Source organism: Oreochromis aureus, linkage group 19 (genome assembly GCF_013358895.1).
Source record: "Oreochromis aureus strain Israel breed Guangdong linkage group 19, ZZ_aureus, whole genome shotgun sequence".
Lineage (NCBI taxonomy): Eukaryota > Metazoa > Chordata > Actinopteri > Cichliformes > Cichlidae > Oreochromis > Oreochromis aureus.
The window spans coordinates 16,826,305-16,843,072 of record NC_052960.1 but is presented as its reverse complement, the minus strand read 5'-3'; the positions used below and the strand labels follow the sequence as shown (position 1 = coordinate 16,843,072).

The 16,768-nt window shown below is 41.1% G+C and overlaps 4 protein-coding genes across 5 annotated transcripts in view; 2 read left to right on the top strand and 2 right to left on the bottom strand.

Moving 5' to 3' along the window:
• fancm (FA complementation group M) overlaps positions 1-3,836 on the bottom strand; it is a 42,724-nt gene extending 38,888 nt beyond the window's left edge. Inside the window, exons 1-4 of the mRNA XM_039603488.1 lie at positions 3,069-3,836; positions 2,808-2,980; positions 2,561-2,638; positions 2,317-2,475 (exon numbers count right to left, since the gene is read on the bottom strand). Coding sequence (XP_039459422.1) covers positions 2,317-2,475; positions 2,561-2,638; positions 2,808-2,980; positions 3,069-3,771 — 1,113 coding nt within the window. The 5' untranslated portion in view covers positions 3,772-3,836. The remainder of the gene's footprint in view (positions 1-2,316; positions 2,476-2,560; positions 2,639-2,807; positions 2,981-3,068) is intronic.
• Positions 3,837-4,079: 243 nt separating this feature from the next.
• iqcc (IQ motif containing C) lies at positions 4,080-6,116 on the top strand. Its single transcript, XM_031758323.2, has 5 exons — positions 4,080-4,163; positions 4,335-4,478; positions 4,563-4,860; positions 5,278-5,399; positions 5,955-6,116. The coding sequence occupies exons 1-5, from the start codon at positions 4,122-4,124 to the stop codon at positions 5,988-5,990; spliced, it is 642 nt and encodes a 213-aa protein (XP_031614183.1). The 5' UTR covers positions 4,080-4,121; the 3' UTR covers positions 5,991-6,116.
• A 635-nt stretch (positions 6,117-6,751) lies between these two features.
• dcdc2b (doublecortin domain containing 2B) lies at positions 6,752-12,358 on the top strand. The gene is made up of 15 exons (XM_039603770.1): positions 6,752-6,917; positions 7,160-7,445; positions 7,561-7,612; positions 8,959-9,029; positions 9,525-9,656; positions 9,764-9,898; positions 10,071-10,110; positions 10,274-10,339; positions 10,460-10,628; positions 10,714-10,823; positions 10,977-11,045; positions 11,261-11,332; positions 11,427-11,471; positions 11,583-11,654; positions 11,782-12,358. The coding sequence occupies exons 2-15, from the start codon at positions 7,162-7,164 to the stop codon at positions 11,854-11,856; spliced, it is 1,392 nt and encodes a 463-aa protein (XP_039459704.1). The 5' UTR covers positions 6,752-6,917; positions 7,160-7,161; the 3' UTR covers positions 11,857-12,358.
• tmem234 (transmembrane protein 234) lies at positions 9,575-16,746 on the bottom strand. Of its 2 annotated transcripts, none has more exons than XM_039603771.1 (5): positions 16,503-16,746; positions 16,156-16,307; positions 15,998-16,064; positions 14,694-14,786; positions 9,575-9,702 (listed from the first exon to the last, which is right to left on the bottom strand). In XM_039603771.1, the coding sequence occupies exons 1-5, from the start codon at positions 16,513-16,515 to the stop codon at positions 9,629-9,631; spliced, it is 399 nt and encodes a 132-aa protein (XP_039459705.1). In that variant the 5' UTR covers positions 16,516-16,746; the 3' UTR covers positions 9,575-9,628. The 2 variants fall into 2 exon arrangements, with proteins under 2 accessions (XP_039459705.1, XP_031614225.1); XM_031758365.2 differs by lacking the exon at positions 9,575-9,702 and adding an exon at positions 12,223-13,122 and having other exon boundaries at positions 16,503-16,745.
• Between the last annotated feature and the right edge of the window lie 22 nt (positions 16,747-16,768).

The window sequence follows — 16,768 nt, the reverse complement described above, 5'->3', positions numbered from 1 at the left end:
CTGCAAAGCAAATAGGTTCCAGGACCCATTACACTTTATTTTACCTCCAGGGGACTATTCTCTCGTTTTTGTGGTGTCAAGTGTATTAAATAAAAGGTGTCACATACTGCTTAGGTCTGAAATGTAGGACATAATCCATTTCAAAACATGGTGTTGAGTTACTGGAGCAAAGTAATTACACGCTCCAAAAATAAGGACACAGGCAGTATACAGTAGTCTATCATAGTGCTGCTCACGGGACAATACAGCACTCTGTGTAATGCCTAAAAGAAATAAAGCCAGCTGATTGGAATTACATGAAGGCTTAAAGAGTTTTTAGTTTGCAGATGAGACCGAGTAATAATACTGTAATACAGCGGTCCCCAACCCTTTTTGCGCCACGGACCGGTTTATGCCCGACAATATTTTCACGGACCGGCAATAAGGTGTCGCGGATAAATACAACAAAATAAAACTAGTGCCGGTACCGAAAAACAGAAGATTTATTCATAACACACGTGAAAAGACCCAGGAAAACCGAGTTAACGATAAAAACGATAACAAAATAACGCTGAAAACCGATAAAACCCCTGAAAACCATACATTTCACACCTGAGCCTCAACTCTCGCGGCCCGGTACCAAACGACTCACGGACCGGTACCGGTCCGAGGCCCGGGGGTTGGGGACCGCTGCTGTAATAGATAGTTTTAGTCATAAATATAACCTCATTTAGGTTAATTCATTCTTGTTGGGCAAATTGTTCTTTAATGCATACCTAAAACTTAAATAAACTACATCAGCTCCCATAACAAGAACCATAAAAGGGGTAAGCTTTAAGCCAAATATCTTCTGAGCTCAGTGGCCTTTACATGTGCCGTCATTAAATCCGCACTTAATCGAACCAAAAGAGAAACGCGACTCTAGTCGATATATGGGCAAGCACTGGCCTTTCTAATGTCCGAGCCAAAAACTGGAGCAAAAAACAGAAAAAGCACCTGTATGCATGACTGCTTCACTTTTCTGATTTGTTTAACAGTTACTAAATTGTGCCTGCATGACTCCAGTAATGAATACAGAATAACCCAATGTTTTGGCAGTGGAAAATGGATTTCAGCAGGTTACAAACATCATCCAGTCAGAGGGTAATATGAAGAGAAAGACATAAACTAAAAGATAAAAAAAGAACTCTGCCCTGATAACAATAAAGAGAGAATTAGAAGGAAAAGACTAAAAAGAAAGTGCAACACAGTAAAGAAAAAAATACAACGAGTCTAAAATTTCAAATGCAGGTGTCACATTCCTGTTGTCCAGCCAGCTGAGACAAATGAAGTGGAGCTGCACACTTAAAGCGCAGAAGACACAAACAGTGAACTAACCCGTGATGAGGAGAGAGCAGGTAGGGTCCGTTAATAATCCCGAACCAATCAGTCTACCAGCACTAAAAGCTAGACCACTGAGTGTAACAGGATGTGGCTTTCAGGACAAATCAATCAATTTAATATGAACTGACCCAGAAAGAACCTCACAGGAAGGAGAAAGAAGTGAAGCTGAAAAAGGGTTTACAGCTGAGGAGTTGTTTTTTTTAATAACAGAAGAAAGCCAAAAATTACCACAAGGTGGCAGTAAAGCACCAAAGAAAAAATCTTAGCTGCTCTACAGAATGATGAAAGCAAGCACAGGCAGACAAAAAGCAAAGAAAGAGTTTGTATTAAACTAACTTTCAAAAAATATATAATAAAGTAATGGACTGGATTGTTTCAAACACTGTGCATACAGAAACGTACCATTTAGCAACTACTGAGGGTGACTGTGGATCTTTCTTTGACACTTCATCATTTACCTATCACATCACATAGAAACAGCAACGCCCTTCCTCCGGAAGATATTGTATCTGCCACTCCGTAAAAGCTGCTCCAAGACAGCTTGAAAAACACAATAAAGAGCCTAAGGTATTGAACCTAGCATCCAAACATCCTTGGGACCAGAAGGATGTATTGGGACCAGAATAAACCCCATCTGTGCAACAACCCAAACAATCCAACACCTATGTCCTCATGCCAGACACCACAACATAACACACCCTGCCTAAAATCCATCAATGCACTCCATGTTTTGACAGCAGAAAACAACCATACATAATATTTGGCAGATTTTTTTAAAATATACCCCTGGTCAGTGCATGTTGGTTGTGGAAACAATAAGCAGCTTATGTGTTTTGCACAAAATAAAAAAACTGACATTTTTTATTCCTTCTAGAAGTACATTTTTAAAAAGTATAAACACTGTCCTGATCAGAGCAGAGATGAAAAACATGACAAATCACTTGCTGCCCCTACCTGCAGGTAGTGTGTCTGGTAAGCTGAAAGGGCCTCACCCAGAGGAACCACAACTTTCTCCACATTGCGCTGGTGGGAGTGAGCCCGGATGTCAGGGCTGTCTTCTGAACGTAGCTCGATATGGGAGATGAGCAAATTGGAGATCACAGATTGCACCGACTGGAAGGATGAAGTGAGGCAGATTGCAGATTAAAGTCTACTCACTTTTAGGTCACATCGCTGAAAAAAAATGCATCTTTCTCACCTTTGTATCTCCTCCTGGGGTGGCGCTAAGAGCCAGTATGCGGAACTGCAAAGTCTGGCTGCCGAGTAGTTTGATGACCTAATGAAGAAGACCAAGCATTAGACATCATCTCCACTAAATCTGGACAGTCTACAAAACTTTTACTGCAAAAAACCCAAAACTAAGCATTAAGATTTATTTCTTTATCTGTCACACTTATACAACTTCATGAGGTCAAGCTTTGATTATTTCTCCAAAGTGTGTGTACCTGGCAGTAAGCATGGTTGCCCAGCGCTTTGTGTGCTTCATCGATCACCACGCACTTGACCTGCTGGGCTGGGCAGGTGTCTCTGGACAGATCATTAACCATGACCTGAGGCGTGAGGAAGAAGACCCGCTTGGACCTCCAAATCTCTTGTCTCTGCTTTGCTGCTGTGCTACCTATGAAGCGGTAGACGCAGAATTTGAGAAGGGGGAAGATGGGTGTTGTGCATCAGATTTTGTGTGATTTTTATTTTTTTTTTTTTACCTGTCAGCTCAGCCATGTGTGCTTGTGGGATGCCCATCACTTTATAACAGGCCTCAATCTGTTGGGCCACTAGAGGCTTGGTGGGAGCCATGAAAACAATCTTGCCTGATGGATACCAGCGATAGAAGTTGTACATAACCACAGAAGCTATAAAGGTCTTTCCCAGACCAGTGGGAAGACATACCAGAGTGTTCTGAAAGAGGGCAGCCTCTGATATCTTCAGCTGGTACTCCCTGATAGGATAGTTGGTCGGGTAGATCCATACCTTAGCTGAGGAACTGTCAAAGCCAGGGAAGTCAGGGTATGTCTGCCCACCTGAGGGGGTTAGAGAGAAGGTGGGCTCTTCTGTTCTGGCAGGGTTGTCATGCTGGAAAAATTTAGCATTATCAAGCTGTAGGCTTCTTTCAGCTTCATATACGGCGACCACCATCAGATCATCGTCTTCATCTTCATACGCAGGCATGGGGTCCTCTGTCCCCACTGGGTTAGCTAATGTATATCCTGACCCCTGACCATTTTCAGACCAGAGGGGATGAGAAGGAAGATGTGCTGTAGCTACCTGGGGACAGTTGCCTGGAGTTGTTCTGGGGCGCCCAGCAGCATTTTTGCCATCTTTTATCGGGTTAACAACTTTGTTGTGGGAGACGGAGACACCCCAAGTCTGAAATAAAGTCTTCTGGTTTGAACCGCCACTCATTTTCATTACCGGCGGCGTAAAACTTTAAGGGAAAAACGCCATGTGACGAGCAGCAACATTGCAAGAAGATTGTCTGGAACGCAAACACATGGTCATTTCCGCCGACGTTTTCCAAAATAAATCACTTCACGTTGAGAAAAATAGTTTAACATAACTATTTATGGTTCATATATTTGTATACTGTACAAAATATTACATTTATAGCCATATATGAAAGGTTAATCTGAAAATATGTACATATATTGTTATATCTTACAAGGGCACCCTTTTATTTTTTAGATTTGGCACAGGAAGTAAATAAAAGCTTTGAGTTACGCTCCCGCTCTCCGTAGCGGCATAGTCATGTTACCATAGCAATGGAGAGAAGCAAATGGGAGAAAACAATCGTAAATTTACAGGTAATTAATCTGCTGTCAATACATGTTTATACACAGAGTAATTTCTCAACAGTGTATCTTTTTTGTGCTACGTTTAGCTTCCTAGCAAATCTTGCTTTCTCAGGTAAACAGGTGCTAAAGTCTGCTATAGTTAGCATTCATATGATAGTGAGACTCCTTTCCTCGCTACAGGCATGTGCGCGTGGATATCTGGTGAGGAAAGAAGTCTGTAAAGCACGAGAAGACTTTGAAGACATCGTGAAGGAGATTGACGGGCGCCTGACTCATTTAAAGTGGACGGACACGCTCATCTCTATTCCCCAGTTCATAGACACGGTTAGTGGCATTTATGCGAATAAGAGTGATGTTTAATAACCCACATACAAAATGTTCTCATGCATTTGCTTTTTGCTTTTTCAGGGCAGCCTACGTCCAGCACCCAGCAGCCCTGCCACTAAGCCTCTAGATCCAGAGACAGATGTCAGTGCTACTCCCCAGATCCCTGCACCCTCACCAGAGAACAGAGATCATCACTGTGCCCTGCTAGAGAAGACAGAAGCAGAGAGAGATGATTCACTGACCTGTTTACCCAGCAGCAGCTCTATTAGAGGGGAAGGAGAGGGCCAGAGACAAAGCGGTGTGGTGGAGAGCACAACGGGGTCGTCATCTGTCTGGAGCAGTGTTGAGTTAGATATGAACTATGCTCAGTCTCATAAAGGTATATTAAAGCTGCACACAAAGTGGAGCCATGTTGTGTGTGTGTGTGTGTGTAGAAGGTGTTTTAAAAAAATTTACAGTCACAGTTTTCAAGATTCAAAGAAGATGCATTCACACAGTCCTTAATTTAGTTATAAGGGCTGGTAACTTCCAAAAGGATCAACAAATCTCTTTGGGATTCCTTCTGCCAAATCAAACGTGTAGTTACCTGCTGTGGTGACCCCTTGTGAATAAAAGAGAAGCCCAATGTAGCTTTTGCCTCTAAAAATAGAATCACAGAAGCTTAAAAAGTAGAATCCAATCAGTGTTCGCCTGCATAAATTACACAGTTTGTCTTGCCTCAGATGTGTTACGGTAATCCAAAACTGAATTTGGTGAAACCTTTTGAGCTGTTTCGAATTCGCCATCCCTCCATCAGGTTCTCGTCAGTACTGCTTGACTCAGGAGGTGCCCCGTACCCCAGAGGCCCTGCGTCTCCATAGAAACACCCTGACCATGGAGCTGCTCTGGCTTCAGCAGGCCATTGACAGCAGGAAAAAGGTAAGGCGAAGAAAGAGAGAGATGTAGTGCTTCCCTATGTTTATTCAGCAGTGACAGTCTCCCGCTGTAATAAAATTGCTTCTGCTCCATAGTGGAATTTATTTACTTGTTCCCAAAATAAGTTCATCCAGCAGGTCTGAGAAGCAGCCTTTGTTCTAGAGCCTACATCCAACAATCAGATAACAAATGTTAATTTTGCAGTAAGTGTTAACAGTGACTTATTACAGACAGTCCAGACCCCCCAGCTACAAACATGCACACTGGATGGTTCGGCCCATTTTCTCCCATGTATTAAGCGTGTAAATCAGGTGGAAGCATGTTTAGCTGTCGGCACCCTTTACCCTCACACTGAGCACTGATTTAAATCCTTTAATTTATCTTTAACACATTTCGTTGCTTCCGTGAGGCGCCCTTCAGCACCAGAGTGTGTAAATTTGCCAAGATGTGGAACAACACTTTTTATAGATGTGTTGTCATGCCCTGAGAATGCACTCATCCAGACATGCAGAAGAACGTGTTACTTTTAGTGACTGTTTTCTTTCTTTTTTCCTACAGTACTTGTCGCTGAAGGATAAACTTAGCGCATCCTGACGGCATTGTTACCATGAACTGGACTTAAACATGTGGGAGTGATGCCTTCATGTACACGGGAACCTGCAGCACTGAGTACCTTTTTCGTGTTTGGCATAAGTTAATAAACCTGTATATTGTGTATTTTCATGTATATAAAAAAAATAATAAATGTTATTTTTCTACAACGTTTTCTTTGTGGTGCTGTCTACCGCTTGGGCTTCACTTGGAGCATTAACTGTGCCAGTTTTAGATGGTTTACAATTGTGCATGGAGAAGTTTTGTTCACTAAAGTCCAGGTGAGCATGCTTCCCAGGAGCTCATATTTCTAAGCTATCACTATCACTCATCTCATTAGGAAATTATCCTTCAAATGTTCACAGCAATCTCCTATTAAACACCTGTTGTCCTCTGGTATTTATGTCCTTATAGAGAACCCACGGAAAGAAAAATATTTATAAGTTAAAGCTGAACTTTTCCTCGTTACTCCCTTGAGAGATCTTCTGTTGTGCTTGCATATTTAATATTTTACGATAAAGAGAATCACCTGGCTGTTGCACTTACTCTCACTTCTATGCTTGATGGATTTGGCCTTTTTTTTCCTTTTTTTTTTAACCTGCCTGTAGAGGTTATCTTATTGATTCAGCTTACAGTGCAGGAGACCCACCCGTTCTCCCCTCCTCTTGCCTGTCTCTTTTGTTGTGGTTTCTGCTGATGGTTTGGCCCACAAAGCCAGTCATTGCTGGCCACGCTGCTATGGCAACCAGGAAATACTCACCGCCATCAGTGGAGTAGTGTCCGTGTGAGAGTGTTTGAATGTGAAGGGGATAGAGAGGAGCAGAACGTGGTGAGGGGGAGTCCAGACAGACCACCACCACAACAACAGCAGAGACTGATCTTCACCTTTGGCTTTTCTGCATTTTTCCCTCTTAATCCTTCACCGAGCATGTGAGTGACTGAGCATTGTTTTGCACTTTGGAGTGGTAGCTGGATCATTTGTTTGTGTTAATGTGTGACTTTTGGAAATGTGTGAACCCAAAGAATGTGGTGTGTGTGTGTATGAAAAGGGTAAGTAAATGTAATTATTAGGTGCAATGAATGAGAATGCACGCATGGAGAGAATTATGTGATGTCTCTCTGTGTGTGTTTGTGTAAACTCAAAAACACATTTTAAATATATATGCACTCAGAGATGGCTGCCAGCTCTGCAGCTACATCTCTGCTGCCTCCAGTGAAGAGCGTGGTGGTGTATAGGAATGGAGACCCCTTCTACAGTGGACGCAGGTTTGTGGTCAACCAGCGACAGGTGGTCACCATGGAGGCCTTTCTGAATGAAGTGACCCAGAGCATCGGCGCCCCTCTTGCCGTCAGGACTCTGTACACCCCCAGGCAGGGCCACCGAGTCACAGACCTGCAGGATCTACGGACAGGAGCCCAGTATGTTGCTGCTGGCTTTGAGAGATTCAAGAAACTCGAGTGAGTACAACAAAATGAAGTTATTTATACTTAGAGGAAGGTCCTTGATGTCTGGAAAACAGATCAAGTACTGTGTTAGGGTTTTCTTTGTTATATCTCTTGTCTTTATGCACAGTTACCTGAACGTGAGAACAAAAAAGCAACCCACTGCTCGTGAGGAAATCCAGGTAGGCTTTCATTTCATTTCATTTCATTTCAATCCTTTTAAGGAATCTGTCACTGATTAATCCTAGCCTAACCAAGAGGAATGCACCACCAGGCTACAGTCATATCAAGCTGATCATTTCAACTCCTTCCAAGTCAAATTTAAAAAGAGTGCAGGATTTTTTTGTTTATTGACGCAACCTTATTTGCCTTTAAAAGTGACGACCCATTCTTATGAGCAAGCATTAGCTGTGCATGTCCCCTATTATCCTCCTATTGAAGTCACAGGCTGTTAGGTAGATTAGCAGATATAATGGGCTAATGACTGCACTGTCCATCAAACACTCAGTCACTCAGAACTTGCAGGGTACTCTCATGTGACAGCTTCATTAATTTCAGCGGGATATTGCAACGTCAAACGATTTCATCAAGAAAATTATCCTTTCTCTTTGGCTGAACTTAACCTTTTCAGTAAAATGAAAGGCAGGCAGTGCGCAGTGATGAGGATGCTAGGATTAGGCATAATGAAGCTCCCTTAGCATTCACACTAAATTGATTTCAAAGCCACACACACTTAAGAGCCACTCACGACAAGTACTTGTTTTATATTCTGACCTGCTGGCAGGACTGACCTCTTAGTGTTTCAGATGCAGAGCGATCTAGTAGTCTTACTTTTATGAACAAAAAACATACATGAGTATAGAATAAGCGTGCATAGATGCTATTTTGAATAAGTGGTTTTTTAGGTGGAGCCTTTGGCTTTAAAGTCTTACATGCCTGTATTGTGGTTGCTGTGGAGATACACAAGAAGTGTGCCCGTATGTTGAGTGTTTGTGTTTGAAGTTTTTATGCTTCCACACAGTGTAATCAGGGCTGTGTACATGTTCAGGCAGGCCTAATACTCAAATTCTAAGCCCTCCTTCTGGACTCAGACACATTGTAAATAATTAAATGTCTGCCACTTTAAGGAAGGAAAAAAAAAAAAACAATAACGGGGAGATTATCAGAGCCTGCTGATTTAGCTCAGCTAGAGGCAGACATGGATATTGGCTCCAGATTTCATTACTATGAGACGATATGGGTGAGGGCCCTCAGATAAGACACGGCGTGTCTAAATGCACCATCTGAGGAGTCTTGGAGTGACGTCAGTTTCCATGGCTGCAGCACTTGAGCTGACATGAGCTGAATGGTTAGCCAGTGATTACACTTTTGGGATAATGATTTTCTTGGTGATACTCATGCAGTGCAATTTATGTGCAGGACAGGAATGATGTAAATCTGTTGAAAGAATTTTGAAAGTTGATGAAAAACTGACAGCATTTGATGTTCAGCAGTGGCAAGCATCTGATTTTCTGTTGGTCCCCTCTAGGTCAAAGCAATCCAGAGGCCGAATGTGTCAGCTAAATGGAGGAAGTATATACCTGTGCCTTGCATTATACAGTGAGTTGGATGAACTGCTTATCGGAGGCATATATACATAGTATCAGAAATTTATTTATTTATTTTTTACAATCAGTTTGCTGGCAGTACCATTGCTTTCATTTCGGATTAAACTATCTCTGCACCTACTGGATGTCCTTAAGATCTCCAGAGAATAAACTGCTACTACTGGCTTCCCCTGATGTTTCCTTTAGCAACACTTTTGGGAGTTAATCTTTGCCCTGAAACATATCCACATATCCACGTTTCCCAGACTTATACTGGAATCAATTTCACATTAAAATAATGCAACTGTTGGAAGATTTAAAGTATCTTTGCTGTGGCTAATTAAACTATCATTCATTGTTTCTTAACTGCTAATTAATTGTTCCTAGTCTGCCATTTAAGGAACCATCTTTTCACAACCAGCTTAGACCAGTAGTAACAATTACCAGTTCTTAACTCTTTCATCACATATCTGCATACAAGAATTAAGATGTTTCTTGTCCTGTTCAGCGTTTTTCGAAATGGAGACCTCCTGTGTCCACCGTTCCGATTCATCATTCCTCGGAGCATGCAGCAGGACCTGGATCAGATCTTGAGTCTAATCACAGAGAAGGTCAGCCTAAGGACCGGTGCGGTGCGCAGGTCAGTGACACCATCACACAGAAGGTCAAAAACATTCCCAACAGCTCTGTGAAATACAAACAGAAAGATCTAGTAAAGTAAATATCGAACCCCTGTACGTTTTTTAGGTTGTGTTCTCTAGAAGGAGTGTCCGTGTCCTCAGCTGGGGAGCTGGAGACTGGCCGCTGCTACGTTGCCGTGGGAACCGAGAGGTTCAAGAAACTCCCATATGTGGAGCTAATAGTCTCCAAAACTACAGAGAGGTACAATCATGGAAGTTCCTCTGTAAAAAAAACAAAACAAAAAAAACCCGTGCTTGTTTCAACCTGTGCTAACACGTGAATAATAATCAGACGACTGGAAACAAGAAGAGAACAATATCCCACACATTCCCCTCTCCCATTTTTTTAATAACTATGTTTCTTCATTTTGTAGATATTTCCCTGGGAAGAGAAGGATGTTAAGGAGAGCTGAGGTAATCCTCCTCCTCTCTCTGCATTCAGTTACTCGCTTTATTTTCATGTCTTAAAATACAGTTTTAGGATCGTTATTTTCCAGCCTACATGTCAGGCCTGATTGGCAGCTGTCAGAAGAAAACACTAACAGGCTATGAACATCTTCTGTTTTTTCTCCATTAGAACAGGAAAGCAGGAAGCGGGCCTGAAGACCAATGCAGTGACTCAGCTCTCCTTGACTCCCCAGAGGTAAAACAAACAAACAAGTCTCCACTGACTTATATTCACACTATCTGATGCTATATTATGAGTATTTATATAATTTGGCATGTGTTATGTAACATATTCAATGTGACTCATGAATTTCAGTCAGACGGTCGGAGGGTGAAGTCCACAGGAGATGAAGCTGGAGCCCCGCAAGCCTCCCAGCAAAGGAGCAGGAGAGAGGGAGCAGATGAGACCTCTGTGTTTTTTGCCAGGCCGGTCAAGATCCGGAAGAACCGAATGCAAACGAGACCACCGCTCAGCAATGGATCTGGTGAGGATTTCATGAAATCCAATCAGTCTTAAGGAGTATCTCCACTTTTTGGTGGTAAAAAACTTTTGATATCTACCCATGACAGGCCAGCCCAGTGTATTTAAAAGCGCAGCACAGAAAAGGAGAGAAGAGGTACGAGGGGCAGAGGAGGTGCAGGAGGATGAAAATACAGCTACAGAGCTTCCTGTTGATCAGGTTAGCTTCAGGCACCTCTGCGTCATTTCAGACTCATAACTGAATAGAAGATAATTAAATGCTAAAATATGACTGAGGTGGGCGCGTTTGTCTGCCCTTAATATTATAGAAGTGAGATTAAATCTAAATTTTAATCATATTTCCTTTCCAAAGAGAGCTGCAGAAATAGTGGAGGAGGAGGAATTAACCAGCCCAGACGATCCTCTGCAGAACAAACAGATGGTAGGCATTTTTTATGCCATATCTAACATGTTTTGTTAGATATGAGAAATAACACTCATCACTCACTCCTGTACAAGCAAAACCAAAAATACCACTGAATAATAGTTGTCCTGCATGCATGTGGAGTAATTATTAATTCACTGTCACAAGGACAGTACATGCATGCTGCACATTTTGAACAAAAGCATTAAAAAAACCTATTTATTTCTCTCAAGAGACAAGCACAAATTATCAAGAGTGAGCAGCACGACGACGAGGAGCACCCACACAAGTACAGTGGAAAGCAGGTACGGTTCGTGTGGGTGGGTTGTTTACATTTAATCGTAATTCACGTGTTCGCATTAAAAGGGTTAACCATTTTTGTTCTTGTGCCGTTAAAAGGCATTACTATCTGAAGAGGAGCAGGAGTCCAAAGCTGAAATACTGGTACACACACACACACACACACCCACACACACGAGTAGCTAATTAATCAATTGAACAAATACAGAACTTCAGCACGTGGAGGCAAAATCTTTGTGACTTTCATTTCAAAAGGAGCTGAAGCAGACGTCTTCGAAGTCGAGGCCTTCATCGTCTAGCAGTCACGCAGAGCACAGAAAAGAAAAGGCAAGTTTACCAACCTCACACCCTACAACACCATCACGTTTTACTGGCATCAATATAACCAAGGCAGCAAACTCGTCTTGCTGATAGCTTTTGCCTTTACACTGATTTAGTGTTGTTGCTGTGACAGGAGGTCCTGCAGGATGCGCCGTCGGTTGCAACAGAACAAAACCACCATCATCAGGAGGAGGTCACGGCGTCCTAACAGTTTCACACCGCATGAACGTTTGATTAAATTAGTAGTACTTTAACTGTGTTAATGAGCCAAATAACAACATTAATGTATGTTGTTTTATTGTAGAAAATGTAAGCGTGAGAAGTGCAAGCAGAACAAACACTACAACAGGTGGATACACTATCAGAAGCTCTATAAGTTTCAGCTCAAACTGATTGAAGTTTATTGTATCGTACACCCGTTTATGAGATTCTGTCCATTCAGTTTTACAGGCATGATTCTTATGCTGATACTGTGTAGATGTTCAATATATTCACTATGTGTACAGAAAAAAAAAGCATTTTTTAGGGTAAATCTTAAACCTATACTGAAAAATGAGTGACTACTAAATGAGTGTTGGGGAACAGTAGTGTTGCCAAGAATTTATTGATTAAATATCAGCAACAGCACAGGAACAGAGCACAATATTAACAGTCATCTGTACAGTGTCTTGTATCAATTAAATGTGACAATAAACATATATATTACTGTACATGTGACCAATTTCTGAACTCTTTACACAGTTAAAGTCTTTTTCTTTCAAAAGTAGTTTGGAAAATAAAAGCAGTATATTCCTTCATAGTATATCACGAGTAAACAGTAAAAGGAAAGGCGAAAGATGAAAAAAATTACAATAAACAAATCAGATTTTATCCTCAAGCTATACAACAACATTGTCCCCTCATGCCTTGCTCTTACTCTACAGCAGGCTAAAGGCAGCCGCCACAAAATAACCCCATTAAACCAGAAGCTGACATCTACCCCGGGCTTATTTATATGTGGTCTCTGCAGCATCTATGCAGATGCCAGTCACATGGCAGGAGCAGCGGAGCGTTTAAAAGTAAAAGTTAACAACCACCGCTTTTCTATGCGAGCGTCATAAATCGAGTCAAGCTCTGTGGTGAACTCTCCATGAACCCGCTTCCCCCCTCAACATGGTGTGAGAGTTTTCTGGACAGGCCTTTTGAAGCTTGAGTTAGTTTAGACACAATTCTCCCATCAGCATCGCCGCTCTCAGGGGCTGCTCTCTGAATCTAAATTATCCTCTTCAATCCTGCTCCAACTTCATCGCCCTTCTTTCCATTTACGGCGAAGGATTTATTTGAAGGCGCAGAGGAAATGGCTTTAATCCTGATCTCCTTCAGTACACGGGTTGGGTCATATTCTGATTCCCAGTATCTCTGCCAGTATCATCAATGGAGCTTATAATACACAGAGTGATGCCAGCCATGGTGAGGAACATTCCTACGACAGCCTCTGCAGACAGATGTGTGGGCAAGGATATCAAAATAGTTAAAGTTAAAGTAAAATTGCAAATGTTAAAGTTCAGAACACCACCAGTACAGTATTTTTTTAAGTACAGGAGGAATTGTATTGCTAGTATAATTTACAAGGCAAAAATGACTTGTCTTGCTCATGTATTTATTAATTAGCTACGGTCATGGTACAAAGAAATGTCACCCTCTTTCAGTTCAGTTAGCATGTCTTAGCACAACTTCAGATGAACAACAACATATTAAACTGCCATTATTAATTAAACAAAAACTAAACCAAAATACAGATGAAGTGTGTAAAAAAAATTAAGTACGCCTCATTATTCAATAGCTTGCAGAACAATTTTTATCAACAATAACTTGAAGTAATCATTTTCTGTATGATTCAATCTCTCACATCATTCTGGCCCAATCACCTTTACAATGTTGCTTCAGTTCATTGAGGTTAGTGGGGATTTGTTTAAGCACAGCATTTCAGTCAGGCTGACATCTGGACTTTGACTGGGTCATTGCAACACCTCTATTCTTTTCTTTTGCAGCGATTCTGTTGTAGCTGTGGTGTTTCAAGGGTTAGGATCAAGTCCCGCTTTAGCTGTCAGACACACATGTAGCCTCTCATTTGACTAGAACACCTTGGCTTACAGATGCTGACACAGTGACTGCACCTTGCAGTCACTGGTCCTGTGAATGAAAAACAAGTCCAAATCATCACCCCTCCATCACTGTGCTGACCGTTGGTATGAGGTGTCTGTGCTGATTCGCCATGTTTGACTTTTGCCAAATGTGACTCTGTGCATTATCACCAAACATTTCTAATCTGACATTGTTCCAGGAGACTTGCGGTTTGTTGAGCTGCAGCTTTGCAAACCACAGCTCTGCTGCCATGTTCTTTTTAGGAAGCTGAGGCTTTGACCTGGTAACCCTTCGAAACAAGCCATACTTGTTCAGTCTTTTTCTAACTGAACTGTCATAAACTTTAAAATTTAACATGCTAACTGAGGCTTGTAGAGTCTGAGATGTAGCTCTTGGTTTTCTTTTTTTTGGGGTAAAGTTTCTCTGAGAATTGTACACTCTGACCTTGGCGTGAATTTCCTGGGATGTCCACTCTCTGGAAGTTTGGCAATTGACCTAAATGATTTTCCACTGAATAATCATATCTGTAATCTACTAATCTGGCTCCTAAATACCCTATTAATTCCTGTAGAAGAAGAAGTAAGGTTGTATTTAGCGTTTCACATAATCCTTCTGCATTTGGCTTAGTTTATGTTACATAAGTAATGACAGCGTGTAATATGCTATGTTCTGTAGTACAACCGATACTGTATTTCCTAAATTCAAGAACTGCAAAGCATCAGATGATTTTTTATTGCTTCCTGATATGTAAAACCTTTGAATTAGAGGGTGGTTAATTTTCTTTTTAATCATGACTTTAAACAGTTTCAAAATCAGCATCTGAATTCTTCCTTTTTTAGATAAATACCACCAGTTGTGTGACTGGCCTCATTATTTTAAAAAAAAGCACACAAATGTAGTGTTATCACATGAGTGACTTACGTTTGCCTCCAATCTCTTCCCCTAGAAACTTGCCAGTCAGCAGAGTGCAAAGAAGGGTGAGGGAGTTAGCTACAGGAACAGCAAACGATAACTCTGGATGAGAAGAAAGTTAAAAAAAAAAAAATGAATTTCTAGCCTACGAAGAAGGTATACAGTGACAGTCTGTGTCAGATAAACCAATAAAAGTAATTTCTCAAACATGTTCCATTAAGTATGAGGATTTTCTGCCTTTTTAATTCAAGATTACTTCAAATTAAAGACTGAAAATGAGATTTTAAAAGGTCAACATTGGCTCAGTTGTGACATTTTTATACTATTTAACATTAAGAAGATGAAAATCTGTAAAATATGCATTATAAAAGGAACCAAAGTTGCAATTCTAGATTATGATACTTGTGAAATTATAATAGTAGTGTTGAAAAGAAATTACATTTAACATTTATCCAGAAAGCCATGTGAAAAACTAATCTACGGTGGCTTATTGGCATTTGATACAGGAAATTCTGGTATGATCTGATATGAAGTAAATCAGGGGTGCCCAATCCCAGTCCTCGAGAGCTACTGTCCTGCAGCTTTTAGATGCATCCCTACTCCAACACAGCTGAATCAAATAGTTGGATTACCAATTCGGCATGCCATCAAGTCTGGCAAAGGCCTGATAACGAGCCATTCATTTGATTCAGGTGTGCTGGAACAAGGACGCATCTAAAAGCTGCAGGGCAGTAGCTCTCGAGGACTGGGATTGGGCACCCCTGAAGTAAATATAGGGCCAGTATTACTGATACTAAACCAATACCGATACTTTTAGCCTATAAATATAGCTTATATAGGTATATCAGTGTGTCATGATTTATGGGGTGAATCATCATTTGAAATTTTGAACACATTTTAATGACCATTAAAACTTCGTGATTTACTGTGATTTTGACTACTTTTCATAATAATAACACAATAAAACACTTATAAGGTTTTCATGCATTCAGAAACTGGGTTTTTTGGAGACCTGGAATGTGAATGTGCGTGGCTCTAAAGCACTTTGGGTCAATTTCTGTTGTTTAAATATGCTGTAGGCTATAAATAAACAGACAGATAGTCAACACAAAAAGGTTCAGCCATTCTTCATAGTGCATGTTTGAGATATATTTCCAAAAAAAACCCAAACATTTTATTTAACACAGAAACAAAATATCGATCTGATCCAATACCACCGTTGGTATCGATACACTCAATATTTGGCCCGATTCGCACAACTCTATAGGTAAGTTCTCATTAGTGTTTCAGGGTACATCTGTGCTAGGTCTCACCTGTGGTTGAAAGTGTGTAATAGTAGACCACTGAACCACTCTGGTTTAATAGAAATGGGACCAGGTACTGTAAACACAAGGGAGAGGGAGCAACTGAGCCAGTTACAATAACATACAGTAAACGTTAAAATGCGCGAATCTGCTGTCTCAAAACCTACCTTGATGTTAAGAAAGAGAAACCTGAGCTCCGCCAGCAGCTGTGCCACTTTGCTGGTTTTTGTCACATTTTCTATCCCCTCAGTCCCTCTCTTTAGGAAAGGGTTGGTGCAGCCCCACAGCACCGACACCAACAGGAGACTCAGCAGCTCGACTGCAACACATTAAAACGAGCTTACTTCCTTAGCATAGGTAGTAAGATGCTAACTACTCCTGGCTTAGCTTTGCGTTGTTAGTTCTGGTGAGGAGGCGGAAACTCGGAAATATACATTTAAAATGAAAATACAGACGAAATATATTGACAACTAATATGATTTTTAAGGGAAACAATAGCTTATTGCCAACTCACCTACGGTCACCATCGTCCTGGTTGTCAATGGTCGCTATAAGTCGCGTTCAAGATTGTTTTTCAGTTGTTAGCGAACATTATTCAAACGAATAAATTCATAGTACAAGGATTTACAGTGCAAATCCTTAAACTTGTCCAAGAAATGTGCAAAAATAAATTGGTGAGGACTGTTTTTCTCATTTGCAGCTTCTGATCGTTGGAGTTTGCGAACAGTTCTTGCTCTCTTGAACGCAGCTTTAAGGCTGTCCAGTCATTGCTTTTCCAGA

Bases quoted from the DNA above. Each gene is read 5' to 3' on its own strand.
- iqcc (XM_031758323.2), top strand. From the start codon at position 4,122: ATGGAGAGAAGCAAATGGGAGAAAACAATCGTAAATTTACAG. The intron at 4,479-4,562 runs GTTAGTGGCATT...TTGCTTTTTCAG, and splicing joins TTCCCCAGTTCATAGACACG to GGCAGCCTACGTCCAGCACC. The intron at 4,861-5,277 runs GTATATTAAAGC...TCCCTCCATCAG, and splicing joins CTATGCTCAGTCTCATAAAG to GTTCTCGTCAGTACTGCTTG.
- dcdc2b (XM_039603770.1), top strand. From the start codon at position 7,162: ATGGCTGCCAGCTCTGCAGCTACATCTCTGCTGCCTCCAGTGAAGAGC. The intron at 10,340-10,459 runs GTAAAACAAACA...CATGAATTTCAG, and splicing joins CTCTCCTTGACTCCCCAGAG to TCAGACGGTCGGAGGGTGAA. The intron at 10,824-10,976 runs GTTAGCTTCAGG...TCCTTTCCAAAG, and splicing joins CAGAGCTTCCTGTTGATCAG to AGAGCTGCAGAAATAGTGGA.
- tmem234 (XM_031758365.2), bottom strand. The intron at 16,065-16,155 runs GTAGGTTTTGAG...TTGTGTTTACAG, and splicing joins TTCTCTTTCTTAACATCAAG to TACCTGGTCCCATTTCTATT. The intron at 13,123-14,693 runs GTAAGTCACTCA...ATCTGTCTGCAG, and splicing joins GGAAGAGATTGGAGGCAAAC to AGGCTGTCGTAGGAATGTTC.